Here is a 19,953-nt window from a genome sequence, read left to right as displayed (position 1 = left end):
TTTCTGGAGCACTTCAAATACGTTGATATGTGTTGGAGATAAGTTCTGCTCAATTTACTTATAGGTTTTGGATAAGCTAGACACCACAACTTATGAGTAACTTACACTTAACATATGCCAACAATCAAATAACTTACCTATAACTTATGCCCCACGTATGGCATACGCTGTCATACGTCCAGAAATTTGGAGCATGTTCAAAATTTCTTGACGTACTCGCTGTATGTCGACATGTGCCAGGGTGTTTCAGAGTGCTTTAGTGTGCTCAAAACTGACCCATAACTTATCCGACGTATGCCAGCGTTTTTGCCAGATTCTTCATATATCAGGCATAAGCTGGCTAAATCGTCAAGGTGTGATGGGGGCTTTAAAAATTTTGTTAGAAGACATCTTTGAGCAAACGGCATTAAAAAGTCCTAGAGGCCCACAAGGTATGTATGGAGGGAAAAATGTTCTGGAGAAGTGGATGAATTTGGTGATGAAACCAAACCAAAATTGGAAAATTATCACAGAAATTAACAGGTTAATTAAGGAGATTTTTAATCAAAGAAGCCGGCTGATGGGCCCTTGGTAGCCCTAGAGGAAGTGGAAGGATCTGCAAGTAACCTAGGATAATCTATTGATAATCATGTCTAACATTCTTTATTGATCAAAGGCAAGAAGAAACAATTTAGAGGAATCAGTTTGAAGTAATTTATGTAGTTTGCCACAAGCAATTTAGGGAACTGTGCAAACTTGTGGAAAGATATGATTTGGTCAAATGAAGCCTTAAATGAAATTAAACTATTTGGTCTTTATCCAAAATGTTTTTGTTTGGGAGGATCAGCACTCCATATAACCCTGAGCATACAAGCTGCACTGTAAAAGAAACGCTAATAGCAGCATCAGGCTGTAGAGCCCAAATCAGGGCAATCCTGAAAAAACGCTAGTGAAACACTGTGAGAGACAGATGTTTATGTTCTAACATAAGAAATGACTAACCATGCAGCCAACATTGTAGTGGTTTTGATCAAACTGTATTTATGTTGTGAAACAACCAAGCTAGAGGTAGAGGTTGCCAGGCTCTGACTAAATCCATAATGGATTCTGTTGCAGAACTCCAACTGAAAAAATAATTCTGTCAAATCAAAAAATCAACTGTTTAACACAGTTATGTAAAACTCAGACACCCTTGCATCCGTACTTTTAGTAAAATATGCTTGAGTATAGTAATGACAGATAAGGGCTAAATATAGGCATTAAGCATTATATTCTCATTGAAATTATTTATTTTATGTCTAACTTTTATTCACTTGATTTAATGAAAAATCCTGTTTGTTTTTCTGCTTTAACTAAAAGGAGTTTAACTGTGTGGCTCTTTCTTTGGCCTTGTAGCCTGAAACGGAGCAGGGGCGACGCACCTCCCTGGAGAAGTTCACTCGCAGTGTGGTAAGAGCCTTATTGCTTGTCCTAAAACTTAATTAAAAAACAAGCCAATGGTCTGAACTGAATGCTGCTGCTGGAACATCCAGGTAGAAGTAGATAATGTGTTTACGGTATGTGCAGCATGCAGTGAGGGAGGTTCTGCTGTTAGGTTCTTATATAATACATTCATGTATTTACCATTTTTTACAACACAATTTGTTTTAATAACATTTTACTTAACTTGCCCTTTAAAACTTGCTGCACTTTGTCTCCTTACGTGAGAAAACTCAAACAGTGGTCTCATTAAAAACATTTTAGATTAGTTGACTTATCAGTGACACTAATTGCTTTGTCTAGAAGTATCACTATGAGAAAATAAATTGCGATAAAGGATACTATTGGGACGGTTTTAGAGCATAAGAAATAATTAAGGGGATAAATAGATACCTGCATTTGAGCTGTTTGTTTTGCTCTATAAATTATTTATTTCACTTTATAACCTTAATGAAATAATATGTTAAAATGATTATTATTAAAATAACCCATTTTACTTTCATTTCCCAAATTATTTTAATATACAGTGTATCTGGAAAGTATACAAACACTGTATTATTTCAATGGATTTAAATCTTTACTCTCAAATCTTTCCTTCAAGTTCAAAAATCAATCCCTTATTATGTGAGGTTGTTGCAAATTTATAAATAAAAAGAAAACTAATGAATTAAATGTTTTTTCTAAGTACTCAAAGCCTTTGCCAAATACTTTGTTGATCCACCTTAAGTTGCAGCGTCTTTTTTAATCCTTCCCAGCTATGTTTTTAGCACAGGTGTACACCATTTGAGCTGCAGGAAGATCTTAAAGATGAGCCGTATGCACCTCACGTTAAATCTGAACTCAATTTACATGGGTGTGAATAGTTATGTAAATATTATTTCTGATTTTGTATTTTTAGAAATTAAAAAAGGAGATTTAACATCACTAGATGTAATAAAGTATAGTTTTTGATACAAACCTTTTTCTTTACTTCCTATTCTGCCCTATCAGTTGATGAGCATGTCTGATAGTACATGTTAAACTATTCGATTCCTAAAGTTTGATTTTGGTCCCAACTAAATGTCTAAATTAGTTAGAACAAGAATCAATCTGTTTTCTTCTCTGTCTATATCCAGGGCAAATCGCTTACAAGCAAACGACTCACGGGCCTCATGCAGTCATCCTGACGAGGTCTGGATCCCGAATAGGACCAATCTTACCCACAGCAGAGGCGGGCAGATAAGAAGCTTTAGGAAAAGGACTCTTGTTTGTGTGGTTGCAGCTTTGGGAGGCTGAGGGTGTCAAACAAACCAAGACTGCTGAAATGGAAACCCAACACATCTGGATTGCGCCTTCAGAAAAAGGGAGGACCAACAGCACGCAATAAGTCACCAGAGTTAGCACCAGGGGGTGCTGTTACACTACAGTTTTTCAGCTTTGGAGGATTTGGTTCTGAAACCAGTATTGAACAAGACTGAGGGAGATTTTTTTTTTTTTCTCTGACTGCACTCATTTTATTATGGTAGCTGAGGAGGTTAATGCTTTACTTTCAGTGATATTTACTTGGAATGCTTGAATACTTTGACTGATGTCGAAATGAGACTTAGATTATTGCTGTAGCTTGGTGTTTTTTTCCACTTCACTATAGGATGTAAAAAGGGAAGGAAGAAGGGCAGGTTTACAGTGATCGAAACTTGAAAAGATGACGGGTACAGATGTGCATCAACATTTTAGTATATGTTGAAAAATGGTTAGGAATTTGTATCAATGACTTTTAAGCAAAAATAGGAAATGTGTGCTGCTCAGGCAGAGGGTCTTTCAATGCTGGGTTACAAATACTTTTAAGAATCACAGTTACCTCTATGTTTTTCACTTTAAGAAAAAAAAAAAGCATCATCAGTTTGAGGCTACATCAAAATGCACTTTGTGATATACTTACAGTGGACCTTAATTTGAGCAGGCAACTAACATTTTATTTCCTTACAGGACATAGAAGAATTCAGCAGAAAAATTTTGAATTTCCACCAAAGTGAAATGGTATTATCTAACACATCAATTCCTTTTATATACTGTCTATTTCAGCAACATGGCGGACCTTAAAGCAGGACCAGATTATGATCTAAAATTGTCTCCATACAGCCCCAGTCAGCAGTTAAAATCGTATTACCATGAATATCAAACATTTTCATTTTTTATTTCTTATTTCATAAGTTAAACAATACAATAGCAATTACGGAGAAAAATATGATCATTATTTTTCTTTTTTTCTTATCCATATTGTTTTAAAAAATATACCTAGAGGTTTAAACTAAGCATACAGCCCATATTGATAATTCATCCTACAGCGAATACGTACCAATTAGTTAGCTTCTGCATATTCCTGCCTACATATTTGATCAATTTGGTAGAGTTCATTTAATATTTGCAGTCTAAGCTTCTAAGTATACAGTAATGCACACATTTCACCAAGTATCCCAAAATGAACATGATGAACACGAAACTGATTTACAGTTGTTAAATAATAAGCATCTTAACAGGCTTTGAAGGCAAACCCTATTGACAATTTATGACCTTTGTCTTTGATTATAAAGCCACCTGAGATTCCTTAACACTTATTGCCTCAATGGCTCCTTGTATTAATCCAGTAATGCATTCAGTAGTATTAATTTGCATTAAATATATTTTTTTTTTTAAAAAGTTGACCTTTCTGTTTAGAATGATCCTTTCTTACTAATCTATTGAAAATGCTGTTTGAGTCACAGAATTTTGGCATTTTCATTATCCCCCAAGCCATAGTCTGGAGAATAATACAAGTGAATTCCTGAAATATTTTCCTAATATTATATACACTATACAATATTAATTTATCTATACATAACCTAGTAAGAGACAGAACATTGAAAATTCTGATCTATTTAGATATATATTGTTTATACTTCTGACCCTGTGTGGATTAAATAACTTTCATTTCTAACCTATATTTTTCAGAAACATTTTATGTTGTATATGCCTTCAACATCAAACACAGAGCAGGTTAAATTAAGTAGATAAAAACCATCACTGACCGTGATGCATCCCGGCGCTGAGTGTATCTGACCTGTCCTGACAGAGTGGTAAAGTCTGATGGGTTTTTCTTCTTAACCTCGAAGATGCTTTTGGAGCCTTTTTCACTAAATGTCCTTTTCTAGGAGTTGAAAGCTCCCCATGCTATTGGAGGCAACACAAACAGTGACTATTTGAGACATTAAATGAACACAATCTTAAAATTTTGCCAGTTTAAACTTTTTTTTTCAAAGATATTTTCATTTGGAGAAATCAATACTTGCAATGTTTTTTTTTTTAACTGTTAAATTACTGACTGACAACCTGTGACCTGAATTGTCTGAGGGCTTTTTAAAAGTTGAGATCAATGGAAATGATTAAAACTAGAATATTTATGTTCCTCTTATAAAACCAGACTTTGGACATTCCTAAGGGTTGTAATAAAAACCCAATGTTGAAACTAGCTGTTTAATTGTTCACAGGTGCATCATTGCGCTCTTGACCATGTAAAAGAATTGCAGAAGCTCAAATAGTTGTTACCAGTTCTGTGGATAGATTGTTTGCTTTATTCTGTCTTCTAAACATTCCACTTCAAGCCACAAAGGAAACACGTGAGCTGGTGTCTTACCAACTTTTCACCCTATGTAAAGAGACCATGATAATAAAAAGGAATGCACAATGAACATAGATTTTTGAACCTTTTTTTTTCTCTTTTTCTAAATCTTGCAGATACTATGTAATTGGAGTCTCCAGGTAAACATAGCAGTAAGGGCCTGGTTCTGGACATTGCAGACACAAGTAAAGGAATCTAATTTGCTGTTATAGAAGGTAGATGCTGCCCTCTACTGTATTTGGTCTGCAGGTGCAGGTAAACAACCTACAAGTCTGAGATTCCAACTTCAATGTTCATCCAAGAACATCAACATTAAACTCTGAAAGTGTTTTATGGTCATATCTTTTCCTGTACCGTATTTCCTCCAAGTAGATGATTAGCTGACATAGGTTAACAAAGGCTGTCGTTTGAGGTGTGGTATTTTTTTATTTTCTGTAAATCATGGAACTTGCATTAAACCCTTTTATCAGGTGCCCTCTATGTTCTGGCCTCCAGTGGATGAAAAGCGGTACTCAAGCTGGACAGAGAATGTAAACATTTCAAACAAACCACAGGTGAGGTTTTGTCATACAACATTTTTTGTTCTCAACTGGGCGTATACAACCCCTGGAAAGCCAATTTTAGACTGTATCAAACCTACTTTCATTAGTTCTGACCAGTCACAGATCTTGGTGTATTTTGTTGGCATTTCCTATGACAGCACAAAGTACAGTAGTCTATAATTATGAACTTAGTAAAAAATGCATTGAGTCCCATCAGAATGAATATGTGAACTACAATCTTTATCATCCTATAGATTCTGTTTAATTTGGATCCCAGTATTGACTGGTTCATTCAAATCAGATTCTTTCAGGTAAATATTTTAGTTGTAGCTGTGGCTGTATGTTTAGGCCTATGCTGCTAAAATTGAAAATTTCCCTCCAATCTCAAGACTGTTGCAGCTTTCAACAAGTTTCATCTCGACTTCAGACAGTTTTCTGTTCATTGCTGGCCATGTGGTTCAGAAAGTAACATGTTGATCTCTTCCCATCAACCCTGTATGCTGTAACATTTATACCATAGTTGGTTGCTTAGAGTTTAATCCTGTTTCTTGCCTTAATCAGTCTCTTATTCTAATTTGCCAATTTGCTTTCTTTATCCATCAGCAGGAAAGAAAAAAAAAAGACAAATCCCCAGCCACTATAGCAGGGTAATTCATTATTTCAATCCATTACAGCATGGTGTGTTAACAGTGATGTTTGCTCATTTTTGTCCTGCGTGCTTTTAGAACGTTAAGTAGCTCCCATCTGATCTGTTTTCTCACGTAAATTCTTAAACGAGCACTTGCATTTAGCTTGGTTACTGACGGTCATTTAGTATTTCTTTCATTTACAAATCATTGCTGAGCAGCACAAGCTTTCTCACTTAACTTCTAACAAATGTTCTTAGAGTCCATAGTGGTGCAGAAGTTAAAATGGACCATATGACCTGAACCTGACCTTTATACAAATAATTCAAGGAGTATCTTTAAGTGATGTATGTTGGTGAAGATTTTCAGTCTTCCAGGTCATGGTCATTCCAAAAAAAGTTAAAAACAAACCACTTAACTTTGTTTTCCAAGTTGAAAGACCTTTCTCAATTGAAAAAGCTTCCTGGATGGGAAGCGAAACATCTTCAAACTTTGAAAACAAAGTCCAGTGGTTCGTCTTTAATTTTTTTTGGAATCTTTAAGTGATCCGTCAAATAAATCAATGGGAGCCAGAAATTCAGGAGCTGCATTTCTGTTCATATTTGATCAGAAACAGAAAGCAACCAGGAATATTAAATGTATTTACCCCACACAGAAATAAACAGACATGACCTTGTAAGCTTTACATTATTTTAATCAGCCTTGATAACTGAGGATGGAAGTTAAAATCCATTGCTGCCCAACACACACTTCTATAATTTAACTGCGCAACACTGACTTTATAAGTGTGCCACCTGCTTCATGAATAACACTGTAATAAGGACGCTGACGCCAATAGATACATCAAATGGGTTAAAGCCCTAGTTGAGGCTCAGCAGATTAAGATTGTGGGGCTTAAAGGAATCTTATGCCTTATCTCCTTTAAAAGAAGTGTTAAAACAGATCCATTGAACGTTTAACAGCTTTTGGTATTTTAAACTACTTGTACCAAAGAGAGGGATGTGGGGTTTCAGTCAAGCTTCAAACACAGATCTTGCCTAAATGTAATAAACTCCATGCTTTATAGGATAAAAGTAGCTTTTGTGAAAGGTATTACTGGATGAAAATGGTAGCATTAGGCAGATCCAGCAGGGCAGGATAGAGGCTGGACTCCTTTAATCTCCAGGGCCTTGTTAAACTGCACATCCATGGTCTTAGAAGCCTTAGTGATCTTCAGGTTCCTCATACAGCCCCTGAAGGAAGAGCTGGTAGAAAGAGCTGCCTGCCGAACTCCAGCTGAGGGAAAATGTGTTTACAGGTAAGTTATTTCCGCTGCATACGTTAGGAATGTTTGGGCGGTCTGTACTGAATGGTTTCAGCTGCCCTACCAGGATATCCTCCAACATAGATGGGGTCGTTGGTATCACAGGTGTTGGAGCGAGCATTCGGAGACTGTGCTTGGCTCTTTTCCCCATCGACCACCAGCTCCAGCCTGTGGCGAAGCTTGTTGGCAGTGACGCTGTGCCACTGGCCATCACAGAAGCTCTTGCCTGTAGGCACATGCTCTGCAGTGATTCTGCCAGCTCCGTTGTCAACGTGGAAAAGCAGCTAAAAGAGAGAACATTATTTTAAAAGTACACTGGAGAATGGGGCAGTTTATTGTTAATTTCAGCAAACTAGAATTGATCAAAACCCTTTCATATCTAATAGTTTTTTTTGCCATTCTTGCCTTTATTTTAAAATATCCCACCATCAAGGGACAAGTTTAATCTTGGACATACAGATATCCTCCAATGATTCAGATTTTAGGGCACGCTTTTCTAGAATTATGGGCAACATTTCACCCTCCTGTAGTTGACGCATCTAAAACTACAAACCTATTTAAATATAGAAGGCTAGTATATCTATTCCAAGTTAAAACTGTTAAAGATAAAAATGAGGAATAAATCTGATTAGCTGTTATCCTGCAACTGCAACACAATGAATTTATTACAAGTTCTGTGCTACAGAAATTCCACTTCTTAACACAAAGATACTGTTGAACAGATGACTGATAAACCATTTGGAAGCTGCAGATAAACTGAAAAGCCTGATAAATCAGATCAACATAGTGGATGTGATTCAACTGTAACTTTGTAAAGTTACAATCTCCTGCTTTTTTTCTTACTAGCCATTAAGTCTGGAAAAATTCTGAATTTTTTAGCTTTCTACACCAGTATGTTTTTTTTTTTTTTTATTCTGGCACAATAAAACACCTCTACACATTGGTTTAAGGACTACAAATGGTGTGCAATATGTCTCTCCTAAAGGAAAACATGATTTTTGCATAGACACAATTGGAATTCTAAATGTATCATCAAAAATGTACATTTAAAAGACGACTAGAATGACAGAAACATTAAAAAAAACTATCATTGAAGAAAATTATCTGCAGAAATCTTAGGAATAAGTAGTCAGTCTGTCTCAAGCAAAACAGTATTAGTTAAGCTGTCCAGCACAAAATGTTACAAATTACATCAAGTCAACATACAGGACTAGCACAGTGGTTTGTAGTTGGATTATTCCAATGTATAATTTAATTTCCCAATTGTGGGACAATAAAGGGATTTACAGTTTCTGCATTTAACCCATCCCATTGGGGAGCAGTGTGGGATTAAGGGTCTTGCTCAGGGACTCAGAATGCCAGTCTGTGGGAATGAGGGGGACTTCAATTCAGTTTATTTAAGCACCAATTCACAACGTATGTCATCTGAAGGCACTTTACAGAGACAATTTAACCAGAACATACAGTCAGAATGTAATCCCTCACACCAAACATGCTTATAGCGAGAGTGGAGAGGAAAAACTCCCTTTTAACAGGAAGAAATCTCCAGCAGAACCAGGTTCAGTGCGAACGGCAATCTGCTGAGACTGACTGGGGTTCAAGGAGACAGAGGCAGACATACAGAAAGAAGGAACTTGTTAACCTGCTCCATAGGCTGGTTGACAAGTTTCTGACTTGAACTCAGAAACTCCAGGACCCAAGCGCAATGCTCTAACCACTAGGCCACCACTCCCCAGCTTAGAGATGGAGGGAAGAAGCTAGACTACCTTGCCTTCGACGATTTCCAAACCCAGTCCATCATTGCCTTGGTTACTGACTGCCAAGAGAACTCCACTGGTTTTGCTGGTTCGAAACTCAAGTGCTATTGACACGTCCAGACCCACTCTATAGGAGGATACTAAAAGGAGAAAAATAAAAGTATTAGTTTTTTATTTCAAAGATGCATATAAATCGTTTGATTTTCTTTTTTGCTTGTTGGCCAACTTTTCTTGCAGTGAACTCACCTGCTTTCAGATATCCAGAGCCATCAAAATAGGTTCCTGTTTCAGTAGCAACAAAACATCGTCCAACCATGTGACTGGAGTTGGGTGCAGACATGTCCAGTTTAAAGTCTTCAATTACTTCAATAGGACCCAGGAAGGAGAGGAAAAATATGTTTTTGTTTTAATTAGATTCACTGCAATTCAACAGAAAAATGTGTTGAATTAAAAAATATGCATTATTCCATACCTGCTGGAGCTGACCTAGCGCTGACAGGACCTCCGCTCATCATTAAGTTCCGGATACATCCATTAATACTGTAGACGATCTGCAGACAGGAACAAAAAGATTTACACATTTATAACTGTATTTATTTATCCCTCCACATTCAGCTGATTGATGTAAAAAATATATATAAGTACTTACTGGTCCTATGCGCTTTGTGGTGTAATTCTGTGGTAATCCACCAACATACACCATTCCAACCACATCTAAAAGGTCCGCCTGGTTTAGAAAAAACAGTAAAAAAAAAAAAAAAAAAAACATAAAATACATTTAGACAAAACAAAAGGTTCAAAGTTCTTTAATAAAGGCACTTAAGTCTGCCTCAATATCAAAGCTTGATTAGTGAAAGGCAGTGCTTACCGTCTTTGGACTAAACAACTGTTTTGTATATTTACGCTCAACTGCCAGCACAGCTCTCTGCTTGGTACGTGTCACACGGATCTAACCAAACAAGAGAAAAAGCATCAAGCATATTAAACCAAAAAGCAAAAAAGTTTAGTGAAAATGCAAAAGGAACAAATTTTAAGCAGCAATATAATAGTGTTCTCCACAGTTTGTACTTTTTAGAAAATAAAACCTTTAAGGTGCAAAGATGCATTCAAAAAACTTAGTACGACCAACGAGAGCATAGAGTTATTGTACATATATTAATGGGAATGCATCAAAATGTAGAAGGAACTCTTCATTTTTTCAATCATAATTATACATATACTTATGCATTAACCTTCTCTAACCATAAATATGCAGTTATTTGAAATTGAACTGCACACACACACACACACACAACATTTGCTCTGACAGCAGAACTGCACACACAAATTGTATCAAAATCTGCTCTGTGAATGAAAATGCCATATTTTCCAGACTATAGAGAACGCCTTACTATAAGCCGCCCTCACTACATTTTTTGAAAAAAATAGAAACGTACATATATAAGCCCCACCAGGCTATAGGCTGCTGATATCTACTGAACTGTCTCCCACCAAACCTGTAGGGTGAGCTTTACATATAGCCCCTGAAGTCGAGACAAAGAAGAATGCTTGTTGGCTCGCAGCAGTAAGAGGTTCAACTGAAAAATGGGGCTTCGCCAACTCTTTATTTCAGCTCTGCAGGCGTTAAGCCCAGTCACTCCATTGGTTGGGCAGCTTTAATGAGGCAAATGTCAAAATGTGTGAATTTGGGACATTTGTTCTCAATCGTACCTGCTGCTAGCATGTTGTTCTGCTACTCTGTTAGGAAAAATCCACAGAAAAGCCACTCCTTCTTATAAGCAACATGGTTCAAAAGAGTAGTAAAAGAGTAGAGCTTATAGTCTGGAAAATACGGTAATTTTGCCTGGATTATAAAATGCACAAACTTTTTCAAGATAGGGCTCTAAATGTAAACACAAATAGATTCTTTTCTTCATGGAATGGAATTGGAATGGAATTCAACTTTATTCTAATTACACTGTCACAAGTACAAAGCAATGAAATGCACTCTACATTTAACATTTCCCTTTGGCTGCCATTGTGCGGCGCCAGGGGAGCAGTGGGGGGATAAGGGTCTTTGCTCAGGGACCCAGAGTGGCAGTGTGAGGGAGGAGTCAACTTCAGAACCTCTGGATTCCAAGCACAATGCCCTAACCAGTAGGCTGTCAAGGTTACCCAAGGTATCGTGTATATTGCTTCTTGATTTGACAGACTCATCACTCCAGGTTTGATTTTCACAACTTTTCTGATATTTATCAAAAATACTTTATTTTTTATTTATTTATTTTTTTTTTGCATATGTAATAAGATATAAATGTTTTTACCAGAATACACACATAATAAATATATATATAAATAAATAAAGCATAGAGAGACTTACATTGTGCCAGTTACCATCATTTATGGAGAAGGGAACGCAACCAGAGATGTTTCCATGACCAAGATCGTAACCAAGACAAGCTTGTCCCTCCTTGATCTACAAGCGGAGATAAATAATAGTAAACATGTGAAGAACTCTGTACAATATACTGCAGCTTTTTTGTCTTCAAGTCTTCTGCATTGTCTAATGATGGTATTTTTTCTGAGTGCTTAGAACTCTAATATCCTATTGACTTCAACAATATAAACTCTTGGTCTGATTGACTGTGTCTGAACCAAAGAACTATACCTGGATGGAAACAAAGTCTGCGTGGTTTATTCTCGCCATATAGAGCACAAGGCCAGAAAGCTCTTTTGTCCTCAGCTCAAACTCCAACAGCAGCCTAAGACAAAGCATACAAGCAGACATTTTCGTTTGAATCCATTTACTCTTCAGCGTTCACAATAAAATCTATCCAAAATGCTTTTTGTGTATTTGGGTAAGATTTTACTTGCACACATTTAATGATTTCAATATGATCTCATTTTGAATGGCGAAGAAGGGTTAGTTGTTGGGATTTTACCAGATTGTGGAGGATTAGAATGTGTTGATCTGACAGATTAGAGAGATGATGGGACATTATGTCTACTGCTTTTTGTGCCTTACTTTTATTTGGTTTTATTTTCATCCCTTGGAGCTTACACCACTTCTTAGATATTGGGCACGAAAAATGCTGTTTTTAAGGATTTCCATAGATTGTATTGTTTTGAATGTAGCATTAGATGGAGCCATTCCTGTCAAGTTTTAGATTTAAAAATAAGAAACATTTGATGAAATCAGCTGCATGTTTCCCCAGTGAAGCTCCAGTATCCATTACACTGTGCTTTCTTTCTAAATTTCTTAAATCTCTACCTAGTTCAGTGCACTTGAATATAATTAATAGCTCATTACCATGCCTCTGCAGAATATGATGCTACTCTTAGGAGGTTATACAGCGATGAATTCAGCTCTGTAGAATTTATTTCTTACAAGGAATGAGTCAGTCTTATCAAATTTTTCTTCAAGATTAATAGTTTCCTGACTCATACATCCAAAACATGCACACCACTGGCTCTTTTGGACTTGAGGACATTTTTGGATAATAGTATATTCCTTCTATATTACTGTAACAACAAAGTATGTCATCATTTTGCCCATTATCAATTTCAAAATGACCACAGCAAAGATATAAAAAAAGGATTTGTTCTTATTTTTTGGCCTAAGTCCGCTGTTAAGGTAATATATATATATATATATATATATATTTAAAATGACTTAAAAGTGTAATAACTGCAGCCAGTACTGTAACATAACGAATACAGTAAATACCAATATATTTCTTGGAAATTAAATATTCTTTTTGACTGGGCACTGATTTAAAGTCCAGGATTTTTCTTTTTTACTATTCTTTTGGTTATCACATAAAATGCCACTGCAATACAATGAATGTTGTGGTTGTAATAAGACAAAATGAAAATCTTAAGGGAATGAATACTTTTGTAGGACAGTGTCAGTGCTAAGGACAGGAAGGTTGAACATTCGCAAAACAAAAAGCAACAAGTCAGACACTAAAATAGATGCAATTTCTCCTTTCTCAGATAAAACAAAACAAACGTTTGCTTTGTGTCTAGAGAGTGGCTCTAAACCTTGCAGGTTTCCACCATAAATGCACACGCATAAAGGGACTACATTTATGATTAGTCAACTTGTTTATTTCTTCAAGATTTCAGACCACTGACCATTTTTATGTGTTTATAGGAATCTTATCCAGTCAAAATCATCTCTCACTGGGTTTGCATTTTTTACATGCAACATTTGACAAGTAGATAGCTGTGGGGCAATTTAACCATTTCTTGCATGTTCTGAGAGTTAATACCCTCAGAACAAGCAATGTTGCTTCTTGTCCTGTTAGATGTGAACGTTTGTTAAAAAAGAAATTCATGCATGTGAAAAAAGAAAACAAAAATACCCAGAAAATGATGATTAACTTCAAAACTTACCTCTCTCTGACTTTAGTGTCATCAAAGGCGAAGCTCATGTGACTATTCCTGGTCAGTCCAAACTGATATGCCTTTTCGAGTGATGTCGGGGCCACAGCTGATGCACACGAGTCCTGGAGATTGGACATAACATGTCAGCTCCACTGACAGGGTCTCACAACACTGCACCCATTTCCTCCTGTCAACAGGAGCCTTAACACCTGGGTTCAACACTTGCCAATCACACTAATTGGGTCCCTACTTCTGAAATGGAAGTAACAGAAGCATTTGTGGGTCAACATTAGTTATAAAACAGCTTTTTATACAGTTAATATTTTAGATTGACTGTCAGCTAGAACTGCTTAGGATGAATGCACACAAAAATATTAAATTTACCATCCTGACCATCATATAGTACAATTAACCTGGATAGTGACAGTAATTGTATTGTTTTAACAACTTACTTTTTGTTATTTGGTACCTTAAGCTTTTTGACAAGTTCTACACATTTTTCATTATTTCATGAACAAAATTACTTATATTTTAAAATTAACTATGTTTTCCCAATGGTGTTTGTTCAGCAGTTTTCTTGAATTAATATTCTCTTTTAGTTATCCCAAATTGCAGCTCTGCTTTTGACCACAAGGTGTCATTGCTGTAACTTTCTAACCATCTTCCTGCCTTGTACTTCTTTTTAAATTCTGTCTCCTTGTTTAAACTTTCTGCTTTTAAGTAGTTTTATCTGGATCTGTCCCCACTTTTAACAAAAAAAAGAATCTCTTTTGAAGAATTTCTAACCTCTCCTCTGTGGCTGTTAAGCATTTCTATGTTCCTGCTTTCAAATTTCCTTATCTTTGTAATCGACAGAAATGTTCTCTTTTTGTATCTGCCATCTTTTTTCTTTCCTTCCCCCAGCCTGCGTCCCATTCCAAAACCTCTTAAGTACCAACAGCTTTCTCTACAATATACTAAACTAGTTTTGCCTTGGTTCTAGAGCACCTTTTTCTTTAACCATATAAACTTTCTCAATTTCTTTGAGCAAACACATACCTTATATTTAATTAACCTTTATCAAAGCAATGTTATATGCATACTAATTCAGTCTGACTCAATAAGTTGCTACTACTACCACTTGAAGTCTTTTGAGGATATTTTTTCAACAAAACTTTACACATCTAAGGACTGAAATTTTTACCAAGTCTTCTTTACAAAATAGTTTATGCTCAGACTGTATGAAGAGAATCTTTCGACACATATTTTAAAGATTTGACACAGATCTTAGTCACTGATTTGATTGCAGCAGAAACTCAAGCTTTATGGTTGTGCTGCCATAGAAGTTACTTTTAATTACGTAGGATTAGGTCATCTTTGTATGGTGGTAGAGCTCAGAGATGAATGACTGTAGGGATCTATAAAATCTATATCCTGCAAACTAATACAATATTATTTATATAATTATTTATGTAAACTACTTTACTTTCTCCTGCACTTGGTCTAAGTTTGTTTTGGTTAGAGTGCCCAGAAAAGGAGAAGACAGAGATGAGGTGAGCAACGTTCTGGAGCTCAGACAGCTGCAGCGGAGGAAAGAGCTCCATAACCGGGAAGAAACGACCACCTCTGCCTTCCACTGGTACCTCTAAGGAACCACAGTAGTGACTCAGGAGGAGCACATTAATGGATCTGATTAGTTTGCGGCTGTGGCCGACCATGAGGAGGACCATCGTCCTGATCTGTGCATCTCTAATGTAAACATTCCTCGTCATCAATTGACAAAGTTGATGCTGACATGTGAAGATGCGGGGGCGGTTTGGGTTGCTGCAGTTTGACCAATACGTGTTGCTAAAAATTTCACATTGCAGCTTTAAATATTGTGCCCCATAGTGTTTTACAGCTTTGTTTAATCGTTCCTCTCTTGTTACTTTCAATAATGGCTTTCTTCTTGCCATTTGTACATGAAGTGAGAAAGTTTTGGAGTGTACAAGAAAAAGGTTTTCTGTAAACAGGCCAACAATTAACCCATATCCTACTTTTCTGATGAATGCTTTGCTCCATACTTAAAAACTGAAATGGATGAATTCATCTTGTGAAGTTTGCAATGCATCCTTTACTTTTCATGTTCAGGTGCTGTATATCAATCTTTTGGATATTCAAAGCTTGGGATGTGGATTTACATCTTAAACCTCCTGTAATCCTTTTCACTAATAAACTCCTAAAATATCTGATGTGCTCCTTATAGCCAATGATGCCATTTCTCTCAAATAAACCCTGGAGTTCTCCTTAGAAAAACAGTCTTTACACAGATTGGATGATACACAGACTGTTATTATCTGAAATCATTTGGTTGCAAATGATTTTATTTAAAGGTTAGAGTAAATTTTACCAAATAAAAATCTACACCACATGCAATTTGTATAAACATTATGAAACCATTATCAGTTTGTTTTGTGTTCAATATTATGCACCTATTTATGCTGCTAAAATTACATTTAACTTCATGGTTGTGAAGAATTTTGAATGATTTGGGGAGACACTGCATGTAATAACTATATTATTAAAAGATGCAGCTAATTGTCTTTCTTCCTTTGGATGTATGAGAGAAACATAAAATAGAATTAAAGAGTATATGTCTCAGTGGCCGACCCTCTTGTTCTTTTTCAGGTAAAGACATCCCCTGCTTGTGACCTTGCTTTGTTACAGATGACTCTCACCTCTTATCTCATTCTGTCCTCATATTTGCTGCTCCTCCTCCTCAACCCCCTTTTCATTTTGCTTTCTTATGTTCCCCGTCTAACAAAAAGGAGACGTCACTTTTTCAGAAATCCTTCTCCTTCGATTCTTTCTGAGCTCTAGTCCTCCGTCTTTCCATTAAGCCAACAAAAGACCAGCAACGTTCTGTTCAGAAAGACTCTCCCTCTTTTTACCATTTCCTCCAAGGCTGTACCTTTTTTGTCTACTCTGTCTTCTTCCTTCTATCCTCTTTCATCCTTCCTTCTTGTCCATTCTGCATCTTTCCATTAAGCTAACAATAGAAATGCAGCTTTTCTATTCAGCCCTGTCATTGGAGGTCACACCAATAGAATCAGAAAACATTTAATCAGAAGTGCGTGTATGCACATAAGCATGTAGAAGACCTTCCAACACAGGACAGCAGGACTTGGAGGAAATTATTGAGCATCTACATACTCTGCAAAGAGTTTAAATGTTTTTCTTTAGAATTTTATAAATATCATTGATATCCAGAAATTTACAATTTAGGATAAATAAGTACATTTATATAACCTGAATGGCTATTCAGCAGACATGCCTTTTGAAAAAGCAAACATTGGTTCTCCTCCCATTTGCTATCCATTGTTAATGTTTTGATTAAATTTGGTTATAGAGCTTGTTTGAAATTGAGAATTGTATAACATTAGTTATCAGTGTGTCACTTTTCTCATGAAAACAGAGGAAGGAAAAGCAATGTGGGCTTCAACACAAATAAATGGCAGGACATTGGGGATCGATAAGACTGATTCTAAAATAAGTGTCATCCTTAAGGGAAAAACCCTAAAGGTTGCTCTCTAGTCTTTATGTACTTCCCATCCTTTGAAAATCAAAAACAAAAAAACATCTATATCAGTGGTTCTCGATCCTGGTCCTTTAGTACCGATGCCTTTATTTGCAGTGAGGAAAATAAGTATTTGAACACCCTACTATCTCCGACTTAGAAATGGGAGTCATATGAGACCAAAATAGAACCTTTAAATTAACTGTGTTTGGAGGAAGAAGAATGATGACACCATCCCTACTGTGAAACATGGGGTTGGTAGCATCATGCTTTGGGGGGTCTTTTCTGCACATGGGACAGAGTGACTGCACTAATAAAGAATGAATGACCGGGGCCATGTATTGCGAGATTTTGGGGAACAACCTCCTCCCCTCATTTAGAGCATTGAAAATGTGTGGAGGCTGGGTCTCCCAAAACGACAATGACTCGGAGAACACAGCCAGGATAACCAAGGAGTGGCTCTGGAAGAAGCATATCAAAGTTCTGATGTGGCCTAGCCAGTCTCCAGACCTATTTCCAATAGAGAATCTTTGGATGGCTCTCAAACTCCGTGTTTCTCAGCGACAGCCCAGCAACCTGACTGATCTAGAGAAGATCTGCGTGGAGCAGTGGGCCAAAATCTCTACTACAATGTGTGCAAACCTGGTGAAAAACGACAGAAAATGTCTGACCTCTAGCTACTGTACCGAATATTAACATAGACTTTCTCAGGTTTTCAAATACTTATTTGCTGCTGTATGATAAAAATAAATTGTAAAAAAAAAAAATCACACATGATTTCTGGATATTCTTTTTCTGATTCTGTCTGACAGTGGACGTGCACCTACGATGACAATTCCAGACCCCTCCATGATTTCTAAGTGAAAGAACTTGCAAATTAGCAGGGTGTTCAAATACTTATTTTCTTCACTGGTACCACATTTAACAACAAAAAATGTTTTCAAAGTGCTACAGTATACATGAAAACGAACAAAACACCACAAGCCACACAAAAATGCAGTAAGAGTCTAAAACAAATAAATAGTACACAGAGGACGACAAGATTACGCTGTCTTAAAAGCCTAATAGTAAAAGTTGGTCTTAAGACGAGGCTTAAAACACTCCACTGTGGAGGCTCTTCGTATATATAGAGGGGCAAAGTATTCCAAAGTCTTGGGCCAACTACAGAAAAGGCTCTGTCCCCTCTGGTTTTAAGCCTTGTCTTAGGAATTATTAGCTGAAGATGGCCCTCAGACCTCAGAGCATGTGCAGGAGAGTAAATCTGAATGAGGTTGGTACTGTATTGAGGAGCCATCTGGACGCTTCTAAGATCATGCAATGATTTGAATCAAAATGCTCCAACAGAGAGATGTCTAAAGCATCAAGGTGAATGGTACTTGAGGTGCAGGTTTGAGAATCACTGATCTAAAATCTATCCAAACCTAAATAATCTTTGCAAGTTTGCCAGATGGTTTTATTTAATGGCTAATGTTCAGGGTACACACATGGAGCAGACAAACAACCAGGGACAGTTCAGAGTGCCTAAGTAACATTAATTTTTTATGGTGCTTAAAGGCCAGACACAGGGAAAAAGTCACAATTGGGTTTTAAACTGCTGACTTTATTGCTGCGAGGTAGTGGTGTCAATTGTACAGCCGTCAAATCAGCCCTATATACAGTTAAGCCCAAAAGTGTTCATACTCTTAGCAGATTTTAATTGATATATATTTTCATTTAAACTACAGACAAGAACATTTTTTTAATCATTTTTTAAAGATAATTTATAATCTTTTCTTTTATGTTTGCAAGGAAATAGTGCCTTACTCTTAAATTACATTAAATATTTTCCAATCAATTTCTTCCGATTATCCTTTGTAGAATTAGGGAAGTATCCCTAATGCTATAGAGGTACAGACAGGAAAATACAGAACCTAAATTTTAATGGATTTCTGTAAACATACTGTAAATCTACCAAGTGCATACATCACTTTGGGCGTAATATCAATATTTTTATTAAATGTGGAGTGACTGTGCAATAATAACCAGCATGTTAAATTTCTTTTAAAAAAAAGGCATTGAAACTGTATTTTTCTAGTTATTTTAACCCAAGCCTGTTAAATTTTTGTTCCATTCAACATATACACATACACCTATATCGGCTTTAAAAAGGGGCGGAGATCCAAAAAGGGAGAGAAAACCTTTGAGATGGATTTATGGTTGAAGCTGTTTTTATAAAAATGTTGCCAAATATACTATTAATATAGATTAAGAGAAGTATGCATTAGTTTGTGAGTGAGTGTATACCGGGTCTATAATGGGATCCAGATTAGCAGTGGGTGTTGCTACAGCAGCAGGCGAGATGGGTGTGGCAGCAGCTGGGACAGGGGGTGTGGCCTCCTGCAGGTTAGCCGTGTAAGAATAGAAAGAGTTTAATGAAAGCCACAGAGTAGAAGCAGAAAAGCACAAACAGCAAATGGAAGCAATGTCATTAGGAAATGCCAAAAAGCTTATTGCTAAATGGAGGAAGAAATAATTAATTCCAATATAATAAGCACATTTTTAACTAAAATAACCCACAGGTCAATTGACTGACTGAAGGAAACTGTAAAAATCTCTGTAACAACGTGAAAAAATTGGTTTATCAGAATTTCACATAGCACAAAAAGCTTCTTTTTATCTTAATTATGTTAAAGGATACATCTGCAACTGTGCAGTGGAGTCAAAAAGGTGTCTTAGGTATAAAATTGGCCA

General features: G+C 36.5%; 2 protein-coding genes across 10 annotated transcripts in view; one reads left to right on the top strand and one right to left on the bottom strand.

The window, feature by feature from the left end:
• Positions 1–3,916, top strand: part of LOC107105223 (regulator of G-protein signaling 6-like) — a 103,059-nt gene extending 99,143 nt beyond the window's left edge. Inside the window, exons 19-20 of the mRNA XM_015405350.1 lie at positions 1,375–1,428; positions 2,574–3,916. Of these exons, the coding sequence (XP_015260836.1) occupies positions 1,375–1,428; positions 2,574–2,624 (105 nt within the window). The 3' untranslated portion in view covers positions 2,625–3,916. The remainder of the gene's footprint in view (positions 1–1,374; positions 1,429–2,573) is intronic.
• A 3,072-nt stretch (positions 3,917–6,988) lies between these two features.
• Positions 6,989–19,953, bottom strand: part of lama2 (laminin subunit alpha 2) — a 224,090-nt gene continuing 211,125 nt past the window's right edge. For 8 of the 9 annotated variants that reach the window (XM_015369189.1, XM_015369194.1, XM_015369215.1 and 5 more), the window contains 11 exons: positions 19,507–19,599; positions 13,698–13,810; positions 11,968–12,061; positions 11,680–11,775; positions 10,189–10,269; positions 9,970–10,047; positions 9,793–9,871; positions 9,567–9,683; positions 9,330–9,460; positions 7,628–7,847; positions 6,989–7,535 (listed from right to left, as the gene is read on the bottom strand). In XM_015369189.1, the coding sequence (XP_015224675.1) occupies positions 7,375–7,535; positions 7,628–7,847; positions 9,330–9,460; positions 9,567–9,683; positions 9,793–9,871; positions 9,970–10,047; positions 10,189–10,269; positions 11,680–11,775; positions 11,968–12,061; positions 13,698–13,810; positions 19,507–19,599 (1,263 nt within the window). In that variant the 3' untranslated portion in view covers positions 6,989–7,374. The remainder of the gene's footprint in view (positions 7,536–7,627; positions 7,848–9,329; positions 9,461–9,566; positions 9,684–9,792; positions 9,872–9,969; positions 10,048–10,188; positions 10,270–11,679; positions 11,776–11,967; positions 12,062–13,697; positions 13,811–19,506; positions 19,600–19,953) is intronic. The other variant, XM_015369209.1, reaches the window with a different exon arrangement.

The sequence above is a fragment of the Cyprinodon variegatus genome, unplaced genomic scaffold, assembly GCF_000732505.1.
Source record: "Cyprinodon variegatus isolate N-32 unplaced genomic scaffold, C_variegatus-1.0 Scaffold37, whole genome shotgun sequence".
In the NCBI taxonomy this organism is placed as follows: Eukaryota; Metazoa; Chordata; class Actinopteri; order Cyprinodontiformes; family Cyprinodontidae; genus Cyprinodon; species Cyprinodon variegatus.
The sequence above is the reverse complement of the archived record's forward strand: the minus strand, read 5'-3'. Positions and strand labels throughout refer to the sequence as shown.